This window comes from Periophthalmus magnuspinnatus, chromosome 6 (genome assembly GCF_009829125.3).
Source record: "Periophthalmus magnuspinnatus isolate fPerMag1 chromosome 6, fPerMag1.2.pri, whole genome shotgun sequence".
NCBI lineage: Eukaryota > Metazoa > Chordata > Actinopteri > Gobiiformes > Gobiidae > Periophthalmus > Periophthalmus magnuspinnatus.
In genome coordinates, this window is record NC_047131.1 from 33647305 (window position 1) to 33669152 (window position 21848).

Below are 21848 nucleotides of genomic sequence, written 5' to 3' on the forward strand. Positions count from 1 at the left end.
TCGTTTTGGCGTCACGCACACACAGGTTCATGACATCGTCCCCGGGGCCAATGAGGAGCTCGTGTCCAGAGGCAGCGTCCAATAAAAGAGAGAGTTTGAATCTGCAGCGACAGACGGGGAAACATCTTCATCCAAACACATCCACAGAGCTCAGAGGAATGACAGGCCCGGCGTTAGGATTCCTCTACTCATTCATCCTTTTCTCTTTCATCCCCGTCACTTCTTCCATGTCTCTTGATTTAACGGAGCTGAGGAACAAAGTTTCAAAGATCAAAGTCAATCCGAGGGGGAACCTGTGGGCCACAGGTAAGAAATGTATGTTTGATTTGAACAAGGAGCTCGCGTTTCATGACTTTTACACAGTGGAGGAAGGTAACGCAGTGAAAGGAGCAAACTACAGTACTTAAGTACACATTTTATGTATCTGTACTGAAGTACATTTTACAGTGTGTACCTTTTATCTGAGAGCAGTACTTTCTACTCCACTATATTTTTGAACAGGACTGAAAAGTAAAAGTATTTTTTTGCTGCTGTAAAGTCTGAGGGTTTATTTTTAACACGGCCAGAATTTGAACAAAACAAAAATATACAAATGAAAACAGAAAAAAATATTGATTTAATTGTTTCTGATGAAAAAAAATTCAGTACAAATCTTCATCAAAATCACCACATTTGAAGCTCTATAAGACTCAAGATCTGTGAAATACTTTTACTTTTTACTCTTTAAGTACATTTTTAAACAGGTACTTTAATACCTTTACTTAACTCAAGTAAAAGTAAAATCTCCTTTTTATTTTTTGCTCCAGTATGTGTACTTTCACTTGAGTACTAAAGCTGAGTACTTGTCAGCCGCTGTTTCTCTTCTGTTTGGTCACAGGACATTTCATGGGGAAGAAGAGCGTGGTGGACGGCTCCTCTGTCGACTCTTCTTCTTCTGAGGACGATGCTCGTGTTGAGGATCCGGCTCTCGGCTCCTTCCATAAAACCAAAGACACGTCCACAGTCCTGCTCCGTCTGATGAACTACCCCGGACTCAAACGCGCCCGTCAAACGTCAGGAGCCTGTTTATCTCATGTTTAAACCGAGCTGTCGCTGTGTAACTAATGCTTTATTATTTCTAATTTCTGTAGAAGAGGAGACCCGGCCTGATCAGCGTTTCCGTTTTTGTGACACTTGTAAAAGTCTGAAGTGTTTGTAGTGTTTGTGTCTCTGATGAAATAAATGAATAAATGAATAAATGAATAAATGAATAAATGAATAAATGAATAAATGAATAAATGACTGCTCCCACCGCTGAGTCTGACTTTATTTAACAAACTGTATAATTACATGTACATGTGTATCTTGATACATATGTCTGAGTCTTACGTATGTAGAATATATAAAATGTAAAAAATACTAAACATCAGTGAGAGAGTCCGAACTTTTGGATTTGTTTATTTAAATATGTTTATCTGTTGTTGTTTTTACATAATTTACAGCCTAAACTTTCTCTTTGTTGTTCTGGCTCAGGGTCATTTTGTTCTGTAGTTTATTATTTTATATGTAGCACCAGACTGTGTAGTACTGTGTAGTACTACAGACTGTGTGTAGTACTACAGACTGTGTGTAGTACTACAGACTGTGTGTAGTACTACAGACTGTGTGTAGTACTGTGTGTAGTACTACAGACTGTGTGTAGTACTACAGACTGTGTGTAGTACTACAGACTGTGTGTAGTACTACAGACTGTGTAGTACTGTGTAGTACTACAGACTGTGTGTAGTACTACAGACTGTGTGTAGTACTACAGACTGTGTGTAGTACTGTGTGTAGTACTACAGACTGTGTAGTACTACAGACTGTGTGTAGTACTACAGACTGTGTGTAGTACTACAGACTGTGTGTAGTACTGTGTGTAGTACTACAGACTGTGTGTAGTACTACAGACTGTGTGTAGTACTACAGACTGTGTAATACTGTGTGTAGTACTGTGTGTAGTACTACAGACTGTGTGTAGTACTACAGACTGTGTAGTACTGTGTGTAGTACTATAGACTGTGTGTAGTACTACAGACTGTGTGTAGTACTACAGACTGTGTAGTACTGTGTGTAGTACTACAGACTGTGTAGTACTACAGACTGTGTAGTACTGTGTGTAGTACTACAGACTGTGTGTAGTACTACAGACTGTAATACTGTGTGTAGTACTGTGTATAGTACTACAGACTGTGTGTAGTACTACAGACTGTGTGTAGTACTTCAGACTGTGTAGTACTGTGTGTAGTACTACAGACTGTGTGTAGTACTTCAGACTGTGTAGTACTGTGTGTAGTACTACAGACTGTGTGTAGTACTACAGACTGTGTAGTACTGTGTGTAGTACTACAGACTGTGTGTAGTACTACAGACTGTGTAGTACAGTGTGTAGTACTGTGTATAGTACTACAGACTGTGTGTAGTACTACAGACTGTGTAGTACTGTGTGTAGTACTACAGACTGTGTGTAGTACTACAGACTGTGTAGTACTGTGTGTAGTACTACAGACTGTGTGTAGTACTACAGACTGTGTAGTACAGTGTGTAGTACTGTGTATAGTACTACAGACTGTGTGTAGTACTACAGACTGTGTAGTACTGTGTGTAGTACTACAGACTGTGTGTAGTACTACAGACTGTGTAGTACTGTGTGTAGTACTACAGACTGTGTGTAGTACTACAGACTGTGTAGTACTGTGTGTAGTACTACAGACTCAGACACAGAGGGCGCTCGTGTTCCTGCTGCGTGTTCGTCACTTCCTGTTTGTTCGGGGTCAGAGTTCATCAGAGCGGAAGGAGCTGGTGAATCTGATGTTTGATGTTGATTTTTTGCGGCTGATGTTTGCGTGTTTCAGTGATTTCCCGCAGTGATGCCGCTGTTGATCATGTGCGGATTTCCCTGCAGCGGAAAAACTCAAAGAACGAAACAACTGAAACTTTATTTAGAACAAAACTGTGAGCGGAAGATTCACGTGGTGGGAGACGAAGCTCTGGGTCTGGACAGAAACTCTGTTTATGAGAGTAAGACACACTGAAACTGTTTATGAGAATAAGAAACACTGAAACTGTTTATGAGAATAAGAAACACTGAAACTGTTTATGAGAATAAGAAACACTGAAACTGTTTATGAGAATAAGAAACACTGAAACTGTTTATGAGAATAAGAAACACTGAAACTGTTTATGAGAATTAGAAACACTGAAACTGTTTATGAGAATAAGAAACACTGAAACTGTTTATGAGAATAAGAAACACTGAAACACTCTGAAACTCTGTTTATGAGAGACACACTAAAACACACTGAAACTGTGTACAGGGAAAGAGTCTGTGTCTCATTTTTAGTATATTTGACACTGTTTCCATCTTGGATTTATAAATTCTGAGCCTGATCTGAGTCAAACAGCTCCACTGTGTTTGTAAAGTCAGGTCTGTGGAGTGGCAGCAGAACAATAGAAATATGTGACTTAAACATAAAGACACCGGAAAATCAGTAAAAACACTTTTAAGAACAAATTCTGTTGTGGAAATGGAGACGACAAAATGACCATTTTACATGTTCAACATAAACAGATTTAAAGTGGCTTCAGTTTTTACATAAAAATGACTAAACAGTAAAATGTGTAAACGTTTTATTTTTTACTTTTGCAGATTCTCAAAAGGAGAAAGACGCCAGAGGAGCGCTGAAGGCTGAAGTCGAGAGGTTTGTGTAAATGTCGAAACATAACACACATTTCACAGTTTGGCTAAACACATTTATTCTTTTATTATTTACAGAAAAGTGAACAAAGACGACGTCGTCATTTTGGATTCACTTAATTATATTAAAGGTAAATTCAAACATTTTAAACAGTTTGATGGACACGTCTGACATGTGTGTGTGCAGGATATCGCTACGAACTCTTCTGTCTCATCAAACACACACAGACGCCACACTGTCTGGTGAGTACAGACCACTGACCACAGACTGACCACAGACTGACCACAGACTGACCACAGACTGACCACAGACTGACCACAGACTGACCACAGACTGTATAAAGAAATGGACTGAGAGTGTGACATCACAGATTCAGCTCCAAATGAAGCTCATCGAGGCCGGAGCAGGGGCTGATCTGGAGCAGAGTTACATATTTGATATTCTGACCACGAGTATCATAGCAACCAAAGAGCCAATCAGGAGCGAGGCTGTTGAAGGTAACGCCCCTTCCCGCCCCCATCGCTGGTTTAGAAGGGAGTGGACGCTTAGTAACGCTGTCAATCAAACCTGTTGCTAACGCTAACAGGAGCGACCTCGGGGAAAGAAGGACCTTAGCAAAAACAATATATCCGATAACATTACAATGACATATTATACGTTTTTTGAAAGCTCTCGACTTTCCCCACGTCACCGTGGGGTCAATGGCGTCGGGGTCCGCCATTGACTTCCCATTGACTCCCATTCATTTTAGCAGTAATAAGTATGGCCCATGCCTGTGGCATGGGGGCTTGGATAGGGCTCGATGTCAGGAGTGTGTTTGGGGACATGAGCGCTTCACGCTGCGTCAGCGTCAACATTGAGTCAATGGGCGAAGCAACATAAACTCCACCAATAGACTATTATAACACCATTAACATAGTAATTATGAGAATGCCACGCACACTCCTATACACACCCCTATTCCTACAAAGACACACACACACGACATTATGTAAACTTTATTACAATAATTGCAATCATAACACCACTATTATTGTTGTGTTATTGTTTTCATTGTATGTACACGTCTCTATTGTTGCTGTCACTACTATTATTGTCATTATTATTATTGCCTTATTCATTAGCTAATTTATTTATTGAATTAATTTGTGGTTCTGATGGAGATAAATAAATGGATGAATATAAACACACATATTAAATATTAAAATAAAGAACATGAATTATTAAATAATAATTTAAATATAGATTGAAATATATATTAAATATATATATATTTAAATTTATATATATATATATATATATATATATATATACACAATAATAACAATTATGAATAATAATAAATTCATTATTAATCAATAATAATATTTTTTTTTTTTGGGATCAAATTTTTATTAAAGTATCAGTCTCAAGTGCAAATGTACAGATTAGAATCTGATTACCTTTTTCCCCCTTCTTTTTTCCCACCCACCACCCCGATGGGCATATACACACAAGAAACATAAAAATATAATAATAAAGTAAATAAATAAATAAAAAAGATGAATTAGTTGATAAAATTAATAATAATAATAATAATAATGACAAATTAAATACAAAATAAACATATAGAAACCAATACAATGTAGTAATAATAATAATAGTAAAAAAATAAAATAAAAAGTTAAATAATAAGAATAATCCCGTCCAGGTTTGAATTCTTTCCATATAGTAACAGTAGATTTCCTCCATCAAACGACATCGGCAGAAATTGGATTCTACATATTTATTATGTCCTTTTTATATATATATAAAAAGGACTTAAGCATACACAAATTGAGTATCTTTCATGAATATACAGTTAGAGCAGTACAGTTTAACATAAACATCCACATAGTGCAGAGAAAGAAAAAAAAAGACAGAAAAAACAAAAAAAACACACACAATATATTCAGATTTTGATTTTGGCTAGTAAGTCGGACCAGCAAAAAATGTTTTTGGCCTTTGCTTCGTGCATTCGAGCAGCAGAACACTCCAGCTGAATTATTCCTCGATAAGACAAAAGCCACCCTTTTACAATCAGAGGATGAAGTGACTTCCAGCGACATGTTACAATTTTTTTGGCAGCTGTGAGGCCTGCTAGTAATGCACGCCGGTTGTTAATTGTCAAGTTAAGTTTGGAAGAATCATTTAGTAAAATAAGCCTCTGAGTACAAGGGATAGTTACACCTATTATTTTAGACAGTGTCCTTGAGACATTTTCCCAGAAGTGTTTCACTTCTGGACACTCCCAGACCATGTGAAGGAAAGTGCCAATAGTTTTGCCAGCGCAGAAATCACAGTAAGGGTTGTCTTTTATTTTCATTTGGTGTAATCTTCTGGGGTATAAGTAAGCTTGATGAACTATTTTATAATGAATCATCTGGTGATTGGGATTCCTCGATGAAAGAGAGATATTGGACCAGATGTGATTCCAATCCCACTCTGAGTGATCCCTCAGTTCGGTTTTCCAAAGCTGCTCAATCGGTAAATTTTTCTGGGAGCTCTTGACAAGCAATTTATACAGGTCGGAAATCATACCAGAGCTTTGTGTTTTAGCCAAAATAGTGTGGAGGGGATGATTTTCCAACATGCACCCTCAAGGAACCCCATGTGAACGCATTCAACTGTAGGTAGAAGAAAAAAGATGTACCTGGTAAATTATAACATTTTTGTAAATCATGAAACTCTCTTAATCCATTCTGACCTATAATATTACTAAAGTCGCGAACTCCTTTTTGCTCCCACGATAAAAAAGAAATGGGTTTCTTATCAATTACAAGTGAATGGTTATGAAAGATCGGTGTCTGAAGGAAATATTGGGCATCTTTCCCCAGTAGATTGTTGACTCTGTTCCAAACATCTAGAAGATGAGTAATAATGGGTCCATAAAGGCTTTTAACGGTTTTATGTGGCACTTTAGCATGTAGCAAGGTGGGCATAGTATGAGGATTCATTAATTGCGCTTCAATTGGTACCCATGCTGCAGATTCTCCAGATTTATTCCATGCAGTAAGTGATCTTAAAGCAAAACACCATGAGTACCATTCGAAGTTAGGAAGACCCATCCCTCCAAAGGGTTTTAGCCTCGACAGAGTTGAAGCCCTGATTCTAGGCTTTTTTTTATTCCAGAGAAATAGGCTTATAATTGAATGTAGTTTCTTAAAAAAGTCTTGTGATGGGGCGAGTGGTAACATAGAGCTCATAAAATTTATACAGGGCAATAAATTCATTTTGATTACGGACATGCGAGCCTGACACGACATTGGGAGAGAGGCCCACATTTTAAGATCACCATCTATGATAGACAACAGATTTTTGTAGTTATATCAGGAGATTTAGAGAGGAGTGAATGAGAACTCCTAAATATTTTATACTAGATATGGTATATTATAAGAGCGGTCATTTAATATCGTTGATCCCAGAGGCATCAAGGCGGATTTAGCCCAATTCACCCTATAACCCGAAACGTTTCCAAACAATTCAAATATGTTCAAAAGATAAGGTACTGATTGCGATGGATTGCTGGTGTAAATTAAAATGTCATCTGCATACAGTGAAATATAGTGAGGTGTGTCATATATTGTAATAGGTGCAATTTCTTTAGACTGCCTTACTAGTTGTGCAATGGGTTCCAAAGACATACAGAATAAGAGTGGGGATAGGGGGCAACCCTGGCGCGAAGAGCGAGACACAGAAAAAACGGGTGAACACACATTACTCGTTAGCACAAGTGCTGTAGGATTGGCGTACATAGCTCTAATCATGCTAATAAAACCAGGTGGAAAACCCATATGGTGCAGCACAGATAGCCCCATTCCAGCCGCTCAAACGCCTTCTCAGCATCCAGACAGGATAGCGTTTTGATTTACAGATTGACAAGATGAATCTATGATATGGAGCAGGCGTCGGATGTTGTCAGAAGCTAGTCTAGATTTAATAAAACCTGTTTGATCATAATGAACTAAATAAGTCATATGTTGTTCAAGTCTATTAGCAAGAATTTTAGCAAACGCTTTAAGCTCTGTGTTCAGAGGCTGAGTGGCCCGTAAGAGGAGCAGTCAGTTGGTGGCTTGCCCTTCTTAAGCAAAAGAGAAATAATCGCCATATTGGCACTATCATTGAAAGATCCTTTGATTATAGAGTAATTAATCATGTCTAGAAGCAACGGGCCAAGCTGAGTCCAGAAGGCTCCGGTGGCATTCCATCTATACCCGGTGATTTACCTTTGTTCATGGAATAAATGACTTGGTTTAATTCCTCCATGGTTACAGGTGTTTCTAAAGCAGATTCAGGTGGCAATTTAGGTAGATTAAGGGAATTTAGAAAATCGCTACATGCTTTTTTATCGTATGTTACTTCAGATGTATATAATTTAGTATAGAAATCTCTAAATGTGCTGTTAATTTTTCCAGGATCTGAGGTGATGATGCCTCCACTAGTGGCTATGGCAGAGATATTTGCCAGTTGTTCATTATTACGAATTTTGTAAGCCAAAAGGCGGCTTGGTCTGGCACTGTTTAAGTAATGTTTCTGCCGCACCCGTTGTATCTGAAACTCAGCTTCCCGTCTTAATAATTCATTTAGTTGTTCAGATTTATCTTGCCGTATTTTTAAATTTTCAGGTGTCATTTTAGTAATCATTTTATTTTCTATGGCACATATTTCTGTTTCTAGGGTCTCAATTTTAAACTTATTTGCTCTATTTAATTGGGAAGAAAAACTTATAGTAGTATTTCCTATGCACCCTTTAACTGCTTCCCAGAGTATTCTGGGGTCATCTACAGAATTCTGGTTTACCGCAATAAAGAAGTCTAATTCCTCAGTTAGTGTTTTCATATAACTGTCGTTATACAAAAGAGAAGTATTAAATCGCCATCTGGGAGCCCTTGATGGGCTGGATTTTAGTAAAAAGGAACAAGCTACCGCCCTGTGATCTGATAAAGTGCATGTTATCATGTCAGTGCTGAAAATGGTCTCGAACAAAGGCCTTGAAATAAGTATATAATCTATTCTAGAAAAAGATTTGTGACGTGCAGAAAAAAAGGAAAATTCTCTGGCTTGCGGGTTCATAAGACGCCAGACATCACATAAACCATATTCTTTTACAAAATTTTGAAATTCACGTGAAGCCATTTTCTGGTCACTGCTCTGTCCCGATCTGTCCATATCATGATGTAACACAGCGTTGAAGTCTCCTCCAATTAAGATCTGGTAGTCAGGGAGGTCAAGCAAGGTGGTATGCAAAGTATCATAAAATTGCTTATCAAATACATTTGGGGCATAAACACACACCAAGGCAATCTTCAAACCATTATACAAAATTTTGCAATACGTAATGTGACCATCCTTGCTGCCTCCCAAGCCCAAGTTAGTATAGCATAAATTTCTTCTAATCGCAATAAGGACACCTCTGGGTTTTTTTTGAGTGGCAAGATTAGATATTAAAAGAAAAAATACACAACAAAGCTAAAAAAAAATACAAAACCAAAATATTATTGTAAAAAAATATTGTAAATTTAGTTTCCAATCCAAATTTAAATCTCTCTCTTTTTACCAAATAATGGAAAAACAAATTTTAGTTTTTTTTTACAGTAGAAGCTAACAGCCCCGTGCTAATGAAGCTAACAGCCCCGTGCTAATGAAGCTAACAGCCCCGTGCTAATGAAGCTAACAGCCCCGTGCTAATGAAGCTAACAGCCCCGTGCTAATGAAGCTAACAGCCCCGTGCTAATAAAGCTAACAGCCCCGTGCTAATAAAGCTAACAGCCCCGTGCTAATGAAGCTAACAGCCCCGTGCTAATGAAGCTAACAGCCCCGTGCTAATGAAGCTAACAGCCCCGTGCTAATGAAGCTAACAGCTATAGACATTGATGTTCATGTTTTATGCTTTTATAGCTTCTATCGCCCTCTGCTGGTTTAAGGAGACGGTTGCGGCTGAAGTCAATGGTAGAATTGAAATGGAGTGACGTCTGTTTAAAAGCCATAAAAAAATTTAAAAAAGGTCTGAGCTTTTCCTGAGCTCCGTTTTCATCTGTGGAGAAGTTTAATTGTCTGCGTTCTAAGACTAGAGCAAACTGTTTTGCTGAGAGGGACATAACTCTGACGCGGCTCGTACCTGTTACACCGGAGGCAGACTGTGACCTTTTGGGTCATGACTGTGACCGTGTTGAGTCCGAGCCTCAGACCGAGCAGCTGGACCTCGGTTCCTTTTGGACGTTCTTGGAGGCGGATGTTCTCCACCAGATGGACTCCCTCCTCTTCAGTTTGCTCAGACGACATTTCTCCGGTCTGCTCTGTCTCTGTCCCCTCCGTCCTCTCAGAATCTTCCTCTTCTGTCCTCTTAGACTCCGCCCCTTCGGTCCGCTCAGACTCCGCCTCCTCAGTCTGCTTCTCGCTGACCGCCGCCTGCAGCTCCTGGTACGATATAAACTGGAGTCCAGCCTTTTCCAAGTCCAAGTCCTTCTTCAGCTGCAGGAGAAAATGACAAAAGTTTAAAGTGATGCCACAACAGAGCACGAACACGCAAACGCACAAACACACAACAGAGCACACACAAACACACAAATACACAACAGAGCACACACAACAGAGCACACACAAACACACAAATACACAACAGAGCACACACAAACACACAAATACACAACAGAGCACACACAAACACACAACAGAGCACATACAAACACACAACAGAGCACACACAACAGAGCACACACAACAGAGCACATACAAACACACAACAGAGCGCACACAAACACACAACAGAGCACACACAAACACACAAATACACAACAGAGCACACACAAACACACAAATACACAACAGAGCACACACAAACACACAAATACACAACAGAGCACATACAAACACACAAATACACAACAGAGCACACACAAACATACAAACACACAACAGAGCACGCACAAACACACAACAGAGCACACACAAACACACAACAGAGCACGCACAAACACACAACAGAGCACGCACAAACACACAACAGAGCACACACAAACACACAAATACACAACAGAGCACACACAAACACACAAATACACAACAGAGCACATACAAACACACAAATACACAACAGAGCACACACAAACATACAAACACACAACAGAGCACGCACAAACACACAACAGAGCACACACAAACACACAAACACACAACAGAGCACGCACAAACACACAACAGAGCACGCACAAACACACAACAGAGCACACACAAACACACAAATACACAACAGAGCACGCACAAACACACAACAGAGCACGCACAAACACACAACAGAGCACACACAAACACACAACAGAGCACGCACAAACACACAACAGAGCACGCACAAACACACAACAGAGCACACACAAACACACAACAGAGCACACACAAACACACAAATACACAACAGAGCACATACAAACACACAACAGAGCACACACAAACACACAAATACACAACAGAGTACATACAAACACACAACAGAGCACACACAAACACACAAATACACAACAGAGTACATACAAACACACAACAGAGCACACACAAACGCACAACAGAGCACACACAACAGAGCACATACAAACACACAACAGAGCACACACAACAGAGCACACACAAACACACAAACACACAACAGAGCACACACAACAGAACACACACAAACACACAACAGAGCACACACAACAGAGCACATACAAACACACAACAGAGCGCACACAAACACACAACAGAGCACACACAAACACACAACAGAGCACACACAACAGAACACACACAAACACACAACAGAGCACACACAACAGAGCACATACAAACACACAACAGAGCGCACACAAACACACAACAGAGCGCACACAAACACACAACAGAGCACACACAACAGAACACACACAAACACACAACAGAGCACACACAACAGAGCACACACAAACACACAACAGAGCGCACACAAACACACAACAGAGCACACACAAACACACAACAGAGCACACACAACAGAGCACACACAACAGAGCACATACAAACACACAACAGAGCGCACACAAACACACAACAGAGCACACACAAACACACAACAGAGCGCACACACAAACACACAACAGAACATGTACACACAGATGTGTTAGAGCATGTACACACGTGTTTAGAGCGTGTACACACACGTGTTCATAGTGTGTACACACACGTGTTTAGAGCGTGTACACACACGTGTTCATAGCGTGTACACACACGTGTTTAGAGCGTGTACACAGACGTGTTCATAGCGTGTACACACATGTTTAGAGCGTGTACACACGTGTTTAGAGCGTGTACACACACGTGTTTAGAGCGTGTACACACACGTGTTTAGAGCGTGTACACACACGTGTTTAGAGCATGTACACACACGTGTTTAGAGCATGTACACAGACGTGTTCATAGCGTGTACACACATGTTTAGAGCGTGTACACACATGTTTAGAGCGTGTACACACACATGTTTAGAGCGTGTACACACACGTTTAGAGCGAGTACACACACGTTTAGAGCGTGTACACACGTGTTTAGAGCGTGTACACAGGCGTGTTTAGAGCGTGTACACAGATGTGTTCATAGCGTGTACACACACGTGTTTAGAGCGTGTACACACACGTTTAGAGCGTGTACACAGACGCATTCATAGCGTGTACACACACGTGTTTAGAGCGTGTACACACACGTGTTTAGAGCGTGTACACACACGTGTTTAGAGCGTGTACACAGACGTGTTTAGAGCGTGTACACAGACGTGTTTAGAGCGTGTACACAGACGTGTTCATAGCGTGTACACACATGTTTAGAGCGTGTACACAGACGCATTCATAGCGTGTACACACACGTGTTTAGAGCGTGTACACACACGTGTTTAGAGCATGTACACACACGTGTTTAGAGCATGTACACAGACGTGTTCATAGCGTGTACACACATGTTTAGAGCGTGTACACACATGTTTAGAGCGTGTACACACACATGTTTAGAGCGTGTACACACACATGTTTAGAGCGTGTACACACACGTTTAGAGCGAGTACACACGTGTTTAGAGCGTGTACACAGGCGTGTTTAGAGCGTGTACACAGATGTGTTCATAGCGTGTACACACACGTGTTTAGAGCGTGTACACAGACGTGTTCATAGCGTGTACACACACGTGTTTAGAGCGTGTACACACGTGTTTAGAGCGTGTACACAGACATGTTCATAGCATGTACACACGTGTTTAGAGCGTGTACACACACGTGTTTAGAGCGTGTACACACACGTGTTAAGAGCATGTACACACACGTGTTTAGAGCGTGTACACACACGTGTTTAGAGCATGTACACACACATGTTTAGAGCGTGTACACAGACGTGTTCATAGCGTGTACACACATGTTTAGAGCATGTACACACACGTGTTTAGAGCATGTACACAGACGTGTTCATAGCGTGTACACACACATGTTTAGAGCATGTACACACACGTGTTTAGAGCGTGTACACAGACGTGTTCATAGCGTGTACACACATGTTTAGAGCGTGTACACACACATGTTTAGAGCGTGTACACACGTGTTCATAGCGTGTACACACACGTGTTTAGAGCGTGTACACACACGTGTTTAGAGCGTGTACACACACGTGTTTAGAGCGTGTACACACACGTGTTAAGAGCATGTACACACACATGTTTAGAGCGTGTACACAGACGTGTTCATAGCGTGTACACACATGTTTAGAGCGTGTACACACACGTTTAGAGCGTGTACACAGACGTGTTAAAGCGTGTACACAGATGTGTTCATAGCGTGTACACAAACGTGTTTAGAGCGTGTACACACACGTGTTCATAGCATGTACACACGTGTTTAGAGCGTGTACACACACGTGTTTAGAGCGTGTACACAGACCTGTTTAGCTCCCTCGATGAACAGCCGCTCCAGACTTCGGTCCAGCCATCGCAGAAAAGGACGAAACAGAAGCTCAACTTTTCCCAGCAGTTTGTTTGTGGCGTGTTTCGCCTGAAGCCACTGAACTGAAGCTTGTTCCACGTGTCTGAAACAGAACAAAGATGAAGGGACATGAACATTCACTGAAACAGTTGGAGGCGGAGTCTTACTTTGCCATAACTGGAGGCAGCTGCTGATCCAGAGGAATTTCTAAAGTAAAAATCTATAAAAGTAGGATTAGAAAATTATTCAGAAAAAAAATGATATAATAAAACCTTTTTAGGTTTACCTCATCGGGGTAGCTGTCTGGAAAGCTCACCATGATGTCAACCTCCTTCAGATCAAACGGCTGCAAAAATATATAAAGATTATTATTTAAGATTATATTATATTATAAGATTATTGAGATAAAACAATATATTCAGTAAAATATGTTTCCGTGTTTCCGTGTTTTCGTGTTAAGGTTTGGCCTGAGGTTTAAACCAGGGACTGCAGATGGAAATGAGCTACTTAGCTATAATCTGGTGCAGAACATCTCTGTTTTATGCTTAATGTCTCTGTATATGGTCCCTTAAATAAAGACTAAACTAAACTAAACTAAACTAAACGAGACACATTATGAACTAGACTGTTATGAATTAGAAACTCTAAAATCTTAAGCTGTGGCTTCATATAAAACTGTCAGTGTGCACGTGCACGTCAGTTCATAGACAGTAAAGATTTTTATGAACATCCAAATGGCTTTATACATATATATAGTATGGTATGGTATGGTATAGTATACACTCACCTAAAGGATTATTATGAACACCTGTTCAATTTCTCCTTAATGCAATTATCTAATCAACCAATCACATGGCAGTTGCTTCAGTGCATTTAGGGGCGTGGTCCTGGTCAATCTCCAAACTGAATGTCAGAATGGGACAGAAAGGTGATTTAAGCAATTTTGAGCGTGTCCTGGTTGTTGGTGCCAGACGGGCCGGTCTGAGTATTTCACAATCTGCTCAGTTACTGGGATTTTCACGCACAACCATTTCTAGGGTTTACAAAGAATGGAGTGAAAAGGGAAAAACATCCAGTATGTGTCAGTCCTGTGGGCGAGGAGGTCAGAGGAGGTCAGAGGAGAATGGGCCGAGTGATTCAAGCTGATAGAAGAGCAACGTTGACTGAAATAACCACTCGTTACAACCGAGGAATGCAGCAAAGCATTTGTGAAGCCACAACACGCACAACCTTGAGGCGGATGAGCTACAACAGCAGAAGACTCCACCGGGCACCACTCATCTCCACCACAAATAGGAAAAAGAGGCTACAATTTGCATGAGCTCACCAAAATTGGACAGTTGAAGACTGGACTGGACTGGACTGGTGTGGTGTATGTGTGTGTGTGTGTGTGTGTGTGTGTGTGTGTGTGTGTGAAGGGGGGGGGGGTGAATATACTATTACCCAGTCAGGATCCGTGGCCTCGACAGTGGCCCTGTAATAGGCCAGACCCTGTTGTTCCTGAACGATCAGATCTTTGGGGAAGCGTTTCTTCAGCTGTTGGATCTCTGTAAGTCGAAGCTTTTGGACCATGTCCTCCGTTAGATCACTCAGTTTCAGGTCTCTGGACAGATCTGGACCTCGAGGCTGGGGACCTCGAGGCTGGGGACCTCGAGGCTGGGGACCTCGAGGCGGGGCTTCATGAGGAGGATCCTCCACTGGAGGCATGTGGGCAGGATGCAAGAAGCGACAGCGTTCCTCCATGCTGCAGAAGCCGGACAGGAAGTAGCGGCACGGCCTTGGAGCAGGTGCCGCTCGGATCCTGACGTTAGTCGTCCTGGAGGAGGTCTGTTCATGATGTTCTGGTTGGGAGGTGCTGACGTCCTGTAAACCGGGGCTACAGGATGGCGCCCGGTTCCCTGTATGCAAGAACCTGCACTTGCTCCCGAAGCGGCAGTGCTTTCCCTGAGAGTGAAAGCGGCACAGCGGGGGTTGTATCTGTGACGACTCTGGGACATTCCTCTCTGCGGCGCTCGGCTCTGCTCCTCCGTCAGGCGCCGCTGGTCCAGGGCGGTTTAAACCGTCAATCATGTTTTACACCTGAAACGTATGAATGAAAAAATAAGAGCAACATTATGATCAGAAGTTTATGATTTAAGCCACGCAGTGATTAATGATCCTTAGTTTTGAGTAAAGACGCTGTTTATTTTGACTCATATTACTTTTTTTTAATTTTTTTTTATTTTGAAGAACACCCAGTGACATAGAAACACATACAATATTTACAGCTTATTATTTACAGAGAAAGTTGTGTTGATGTGTAAAAGTGTTGGGGGGGGGGGGGGTATCTGCATTATTCTGTCTTGGTTTTCTTTGTAAATATGTGTGTGTGTGTGTGAGTGTGTGTGTGTATGAGTGTGTGTGCGGAGATAAAGTAATACTAATAATAATAATAAAAGTAAAGATAACGATAACAGGTTTTATTATTGCTGTCATACTCAGTGTGGGTCAATATTGCTCTATGTTAGTTTTGTGGTCCTAATGGTGGTATTGGTTATTTAGATTTAAATGTAAAATGTGTGTGTGTGTGTCCTGTACAATGCATTAAAAGAGGCAAGGTTTTGGTGAGACTCACTCAAGGGGCAGTACCCCCTAGCAACGCCCCTAGCAACGCGCCCATTCCTTGCTAACCCTAATCTTTTTATTTTTTTTATTTGTTGTCAATTATTATTATTATTGATTAATAATTAATTTATTATTATTAATAATTGTTATTATTGTGTATTTATATATATATATATATATATATATATATATATATATATAGACTCATATTACTGATGTGTCCTTGGGCAAGACACTTCACCTACAACCACCTGTCTGCTGCCACCAGCCATTCAGTCCAATAGAACTTCTGATTCTACAGCGCAGCCTCAATGAAACGTGACATGAGTGAACCTGACCCTCCATAAACTCTAAATACACATATTTAACTATTATATAAACTATTACACAGTCTATGCTCCAGACACAGTGGGAGACACTGAGGACTCAACAGAACCACAGTCACACCCATCACAGTGTCTCATGTCCGTGTCTCTGTGTCTCTGTGTCTCTGTGTCTCTGTGTCCTGTTCTAGTATAAATAAACTTCTCCAGTGTCATGTCTCTTCTTCTGTCGGGATATTACTCTTATTTACACTCTTATTTACACTCTTATTCTCTTATTCTCTCTTATTTACATTTTGTAGATGAGTTACTCACAGGTTTGAGCTCGTCTTCAGTTTAAACTAAAGTCGTTGGACTCTGACTTCTCTTAAAAAAAACAGATGATGAAAAATGTCCCAAGTGTCACCAGGAAGTACTGATCCAGGCCAAAGGCTAACAGCGGCTAACAGAGGCTAACAGAGGCTAACAGAGGCTAACAGAGGCTAACAGAGGCTAACCGCGGCTAGCGCTCAGCAGACTGAGGCGCGCCCTCTAGCGCTCGGGCGGGTATGACTTTAGGTTCTGTTATTATTAAAATAAAGTTTGAAATAAAATTAACCTGATTGTTGAATATTGTGAAGTCTGTCATGAGTAAAAGTCTTTTTTTTTAATGACAAAAGAAACATCTTGTGCAAACTTCCGCAAATTTACATAGATAAAAGATCACATTAGTGTCACCAAACACGTGATGTGTGTCGTGTTTTTTCACGTGAATAAATGTGAATTTCATGTGAATAAACGACACATGTGTCATGTTTATTCACATGTGTCGTGTTTTTTCACATGTGTTTGTTTTTTCACATGTGTCGTGTTTTTTCACATGTTTGTTTTTTCACATGTGTCGTGTTTATTCACATGTGTCGTGTTTATTCACACGTGTCGTGTTTTTTCACACGTGTCGTGTTTATTCACATGTGTCGTGTTTATTCACATGTGTCGTGTTTATTCAATAATAGTTTATCTGCATCATATTTTGTTTAGTCTGGAGTCAATGATCTGATCAAAATGACACGTCTTTTCCGTCCTCAGTGTGTCCTCGGTGTGTCCTCGGTCTGTCTTCAGGTGATACAGGTGTTACAGGTCAGATCTGTGGAGAGGCGAGCACGATCACAGTAAAAAAATTAAAAACAAGATTGATGGGATTTAAACAGTGACCAAAAAAACAAGAAGAAAAACACAAGACAAAAAACACAAGAAGAAAAACACACGAGACAAAAAAAACAAGAAAAAAAAACAACACAGAAAAAACAAGATGAAAAAAAAACAAGACAAAAAACACAAGACCAAAAAAACAAGAAGAAAAATACAAGATGAAAAACACGAGAAGAAAAACACATGAGACAAAAAAAAAACAAGAAGAAAAAAAACACAAGACAGAAAACACACAAGCCATTAGGTAAAGTAACACACACACAGTTAAAGTCGCACAGTGGGATAACTTCATTCAGACAACACCACAAACTGTTACAAAACTGTTCCTCATATATTTATTTTTCAGACCGGACACAGTTACCACAGAGTCACCTTTGACCCCGAGAGTCGACTCTGACCAGGGACGGGACAATACTGTGAAATGTATTTGATGATAGATTCCTAAATACTTCTGTCGCCTGCTCAGTGAACGTGTTTGAAAGAGAATTTGTACTTCTGAAACTGAGTGAATGAGTCTAAGCTCAATGTGCTCTGTCCCTGTTCAAATAAAACCACACCGCCCAGAGTACTGTGTTCTGAGTACTGTGTTCTGTGTACTGTGTTCTGTGTACTGTGTTCTGTGTTCGGAGTACTGTGTTCTGTGTTCTGAGTTCTGTGTACTGTGTTCTGTGTTCGGAGTACTGTGTTCTGTGTTCGGAGTACTGTGTTCTGTGTTCTGAGTTCTGTGTTCTGAGTTCTGAGTACTGTGTTCGGAGTACTGTGTTCGGAGTACTGTGTTCTGTGTTCTGTGTACTGTGTTCTGTGTTCGGAGTACTGTGTTCTGAGTTCTGTGTACTGTGTTCTGTGTTCGGAGTACTGTGTTCTGAGTTCTGTGTACTGTGTTCTGTGTTCGGAGTACTGTGTTCTGAGTTCTGTGTACTGTGTTCTGAGTTCTGTGTACTGTGTTCTGTGTTCGGAGTACTGTGTTCTGAGTTCTGTGTACTGTGTTCTGTGTTCGGAGTACTGTGTTCTGAGTTCTGTGTACTGTGTTCTGTGTTCGGAGTACTGTGTTCTGAGTTCTGTGTACTGTGTTCTGAGTTCTGTGTTCGGAGTACTGTGTTCTGTGTTCTGAGTTCTGTGTTCTGTGTACTGTGTTCTGAGTTCTGTGTTCGGAGTACTGTGTTCTGTGTTCGGAGTACTGTGTTCTGAGTTCTGTGTTCTGTGTACTGTGTTCTGAGTTCTGTGTTCGGAGTACTGTGTTCGGAGTACTGTGTTCGGAGTACTGTGTTCTGTGTTCTGAGTTCTGTGTTCTGTGTACTGTGTTCTGAGTTCTGTGTTCGGAGTACTGTGTTCTGTGTTCGGAGTACTGTGTTCTGAGTTCTGAGTTCTGTGTTCTGTGTTCTGTGTACTGTGTTCTGAGTTCTGTGTTCGGAGTACTGTGTTCTGTGTTCTGTGTTCGGAGTACTGTGTTCTGAGTTCTGTGTTCTGTGTTCTGTGTTCGGAGTACTGTGTTCTGTGTTCGGAGTACTGTGTTCTGAGTTCTGTGTTCGGAGTACTGTGTTCTGTGTTCTGAGTTCGGAGTACTGTGTTCTGTGTTCTGTGTTCGGAGTACTGTGTTCTGAGTTCTGTGTTCTGTGTTCTGTGTTCGGAGTACTGTGTTCGGAGTACTGTGTTCTGTGTTCTGTGTACTGTGTTCTGTGTTCTGAGTTCTGTGTTCTGAGTTCTGTGTACTGTGTTCTGAGTTCTGTGTTCTGTGTTCGGAGTACTGTGTTCGGAGTACTGTGTTCTGTGTTCTGTGTACTGTGTTCTGTGTTCTGAGTTCTGAGTTCTGTGTACTGTGTTCTGTGTTCTGAGTTCTGTGTTCTGAGTTCTGTGTACTGTGTTCTGTGTTCTGTGTTCGGAGTACTGTGTTCTGTGTACTGTGTTCTGTGTTCTGAGTTCTGTGTTCTGAGTTCTGTGTTCTGAGTTCTGTGTTCTGTGTTCTGAGTTCTGTGTTCTGTGTTCTGAGTTCTGTGTTCTGAGTTCTGTGTTCGGAGTACTGTGTTCTGTGTTCTGAGTTCTGTGTACTGTGTTCTGAGTTCTGTGTTCTGTGTTCGGAGTACTGTGTTCTGTGTACTGTGTTCTGTGTTCTGAGTTCTGTGTTCTGTGTTCTGAGTTCTGTGTTCTGAGTTCTGAGTGACATTACAGCTTCATTTTTGTCTGATTATAAAAGAAAAATTCAGTATTTTTTTCAATTTTTATGACCAAAACCGCACAGTTCAAAGCCAAAATAGTGAGATGATGTAACGCCAAGTGTACTGCTGATTTTAAGAAAGTAACTGTATTCAGAATACTAGAGTACTGTTACTCAACATGAGCAGTGTGGAACGTAACAAAGTGAAAGTAGGAAAGTAAAAAAGTACATATCTGTACTTAAGTATATACTTTTTCTTTACTTGAGTACTTTTGAGCGCAGTAGCCGTACTTTCTACTCCACTACATGTTTGAACAGGACTGAAAAGTAAAAGTATTTTTCTCATTGAGTGAGACCTGCTGAAAAGGCTGAGGGTTTATTTTTAACATTTTTTTAACAAAACAAAAATATATAAATAAAAACAGAAACAAAATTCAGCTCAAATCTTTATCAAAATCACATTTGACTTTATTATTTGATTTATCTGCACGAGTAGATTTTTTCATGTGATACTTTTTTCCATACTTGAGTATTTCTTTACTCTGGTATCTGTACTTTTACTTAAGTAACACACTTGAGTACTTCTTCCATCACTGAAAATGAGTATTCAGAATAAGTATTTGCAGTACATGTATCCAGCTCTGAGTGTGACGTCATAGGATAAACAGGTGGGTTTGTGGGATGAGGTCAGTCTGTAAAGGGTCAGTTTATGAGGCTCAGACCAAAACCGTCCACTTCAGAAAAGTTTCACACCAAAAAACTGAAATAAAATGAATGAATCAAATGAATCTGAACAAACACAAGGGCAACATCTACTTTGTATTTTTCTTAGGATTGGCGAAGCAGTACTCCGCGTACGTCCCAAACAGTCTGTCCCAGTGTCCGAAGTGAGGGGCGAAGTTGCTGGTGGGTTTCTGATGATGGACGTCGTGCATGTTCGGACCGCCGTACACGCCAAACGGAATGATGCGAGAAAACGACCAGGGGAAGTCGTACCCGCAGTGGTCTTCAACTGAAACGTACACGTGCACCACCATGAAAACCCACGTCGTCAGGAGGTGGCATCTCAAAATGATCGGGTTCAGGGTGGTCCAAAAGCCGACGGTGAGCAGCTCCCACCCTCCGAGACACTGGGTGGCGAGGGCGAACGGCGAGGAGTAGTTATGATGGATGGCGTGGAAAGTCACGTACAGCCAGCGGATTCGGTGATGGAGCAAGTGCCAGATGTAGTACTGGAAGTCAAAGAGGAGCAGGTTCCCGATGACTCCGGCGACGAACTCGGGGAACGCCGGCGCCGTTTCAGGGAGATCCACAGGTGGTCGCCACGCCCACTGCGCCACGGAGGCGGGGAAAACCAAAAACAGGTGGTTCCACAGCGTGACGCCCACGCAGTGCAGCATAGTGGCCCAGGTCGGTCGGACTTTAGGCTGAAGCTTGTGTCGCTGGACCCAAGGCCAACGGTCGCCCATGAGGTCACACACGACGTACGGGACGCAAAAAATAAAATATGAAGAAACGGTGAGAATGACGGGGAAAAGTGGCGATCTTAAATAGTCTTTATAACGAAACCTCAGAGCGTCCCACAGCGGCTGAAGCACAGAACCATCCGGAAAGAAGTCGATCCAAATGAGACGAGTCGAGAGGTCCATGGTACAAAAGGATGAAGTTTGTTAAAGAGAAGGAGAGTGTGAAAGAGAAGGAGAGTGTGAAAGAGAAGGAGTGTGTGAAAGAGAAGGAGAGTGTGAAAGAGAAGGAGAGTGTGAAAGAGAAGGAGAGTGTGAAAGAGAAGGAGAGTGTGAAAGAGTGTGTGAAAGAGAAGGAGAGTGTGAAAGAGAAGGAGAGTGTGAAAGAGAAGGAGAGTGTGAAAGAGTGTGTGAAAGAGA

General features: G+C 41.1%; 2 protein-coding genes across 2 annotated transcripts; both read right to left on the reverse strand.

Moving 5' to 3' along the window:
* Nucleotides 1–8601: 8601 nt before the first annotated feature.
* On the reverse strand, nucleotides 8602–17043 carry si:dkey-24l11.2 (uncharacterized protein LOC100034462 homolog). Its single transcript, XM_033967605.2, has 7 exons — nucleotides 16938–17043; nucleotides 15139–15774; nucleotides 13982–14041; nucleotides 13863–13915; nucleotides 13654–13798; nucleotides 9853–10205; nucleotides 8602–8671 (listed from the first exon to the last, which is right to left on the reverse strand). The coding sequence occupies exons 2-7, from the start codon at nucleotides 15763–15765 to the stop codon at nucleotides 8602–8604; spliced, it is 1308 nt and encodes a 435-aa protein (XP_033823496.1). The 5' UTR covers nucleotides 15766–15774; nucleotides 16938–17043.
* A 3719-nt stretch (nucleotides 17044–20762) lies between these two features.
* ch25hl1.2 (cholesterol 25-hydroxylase like 1, tandem duplicate 2) lies at nucleotides 20763–21661 on the reverse strand. Its single transcript, XM_033967606.2, has one exon. The coding sequence runs from the start codon at nucleotides 21612–21614 to the stop codon at nucleotides 20778–20780; it is 837 nt and encodes a 278-aa protein (XP_033823497.1). The 5' UTR covers nucleotides 21615–21661; the 3' UTR covers nucleotides 20763–20777.
* Between the last annotated feature and the right edge of the window lie 187 nt (nucleotides 21662–21848).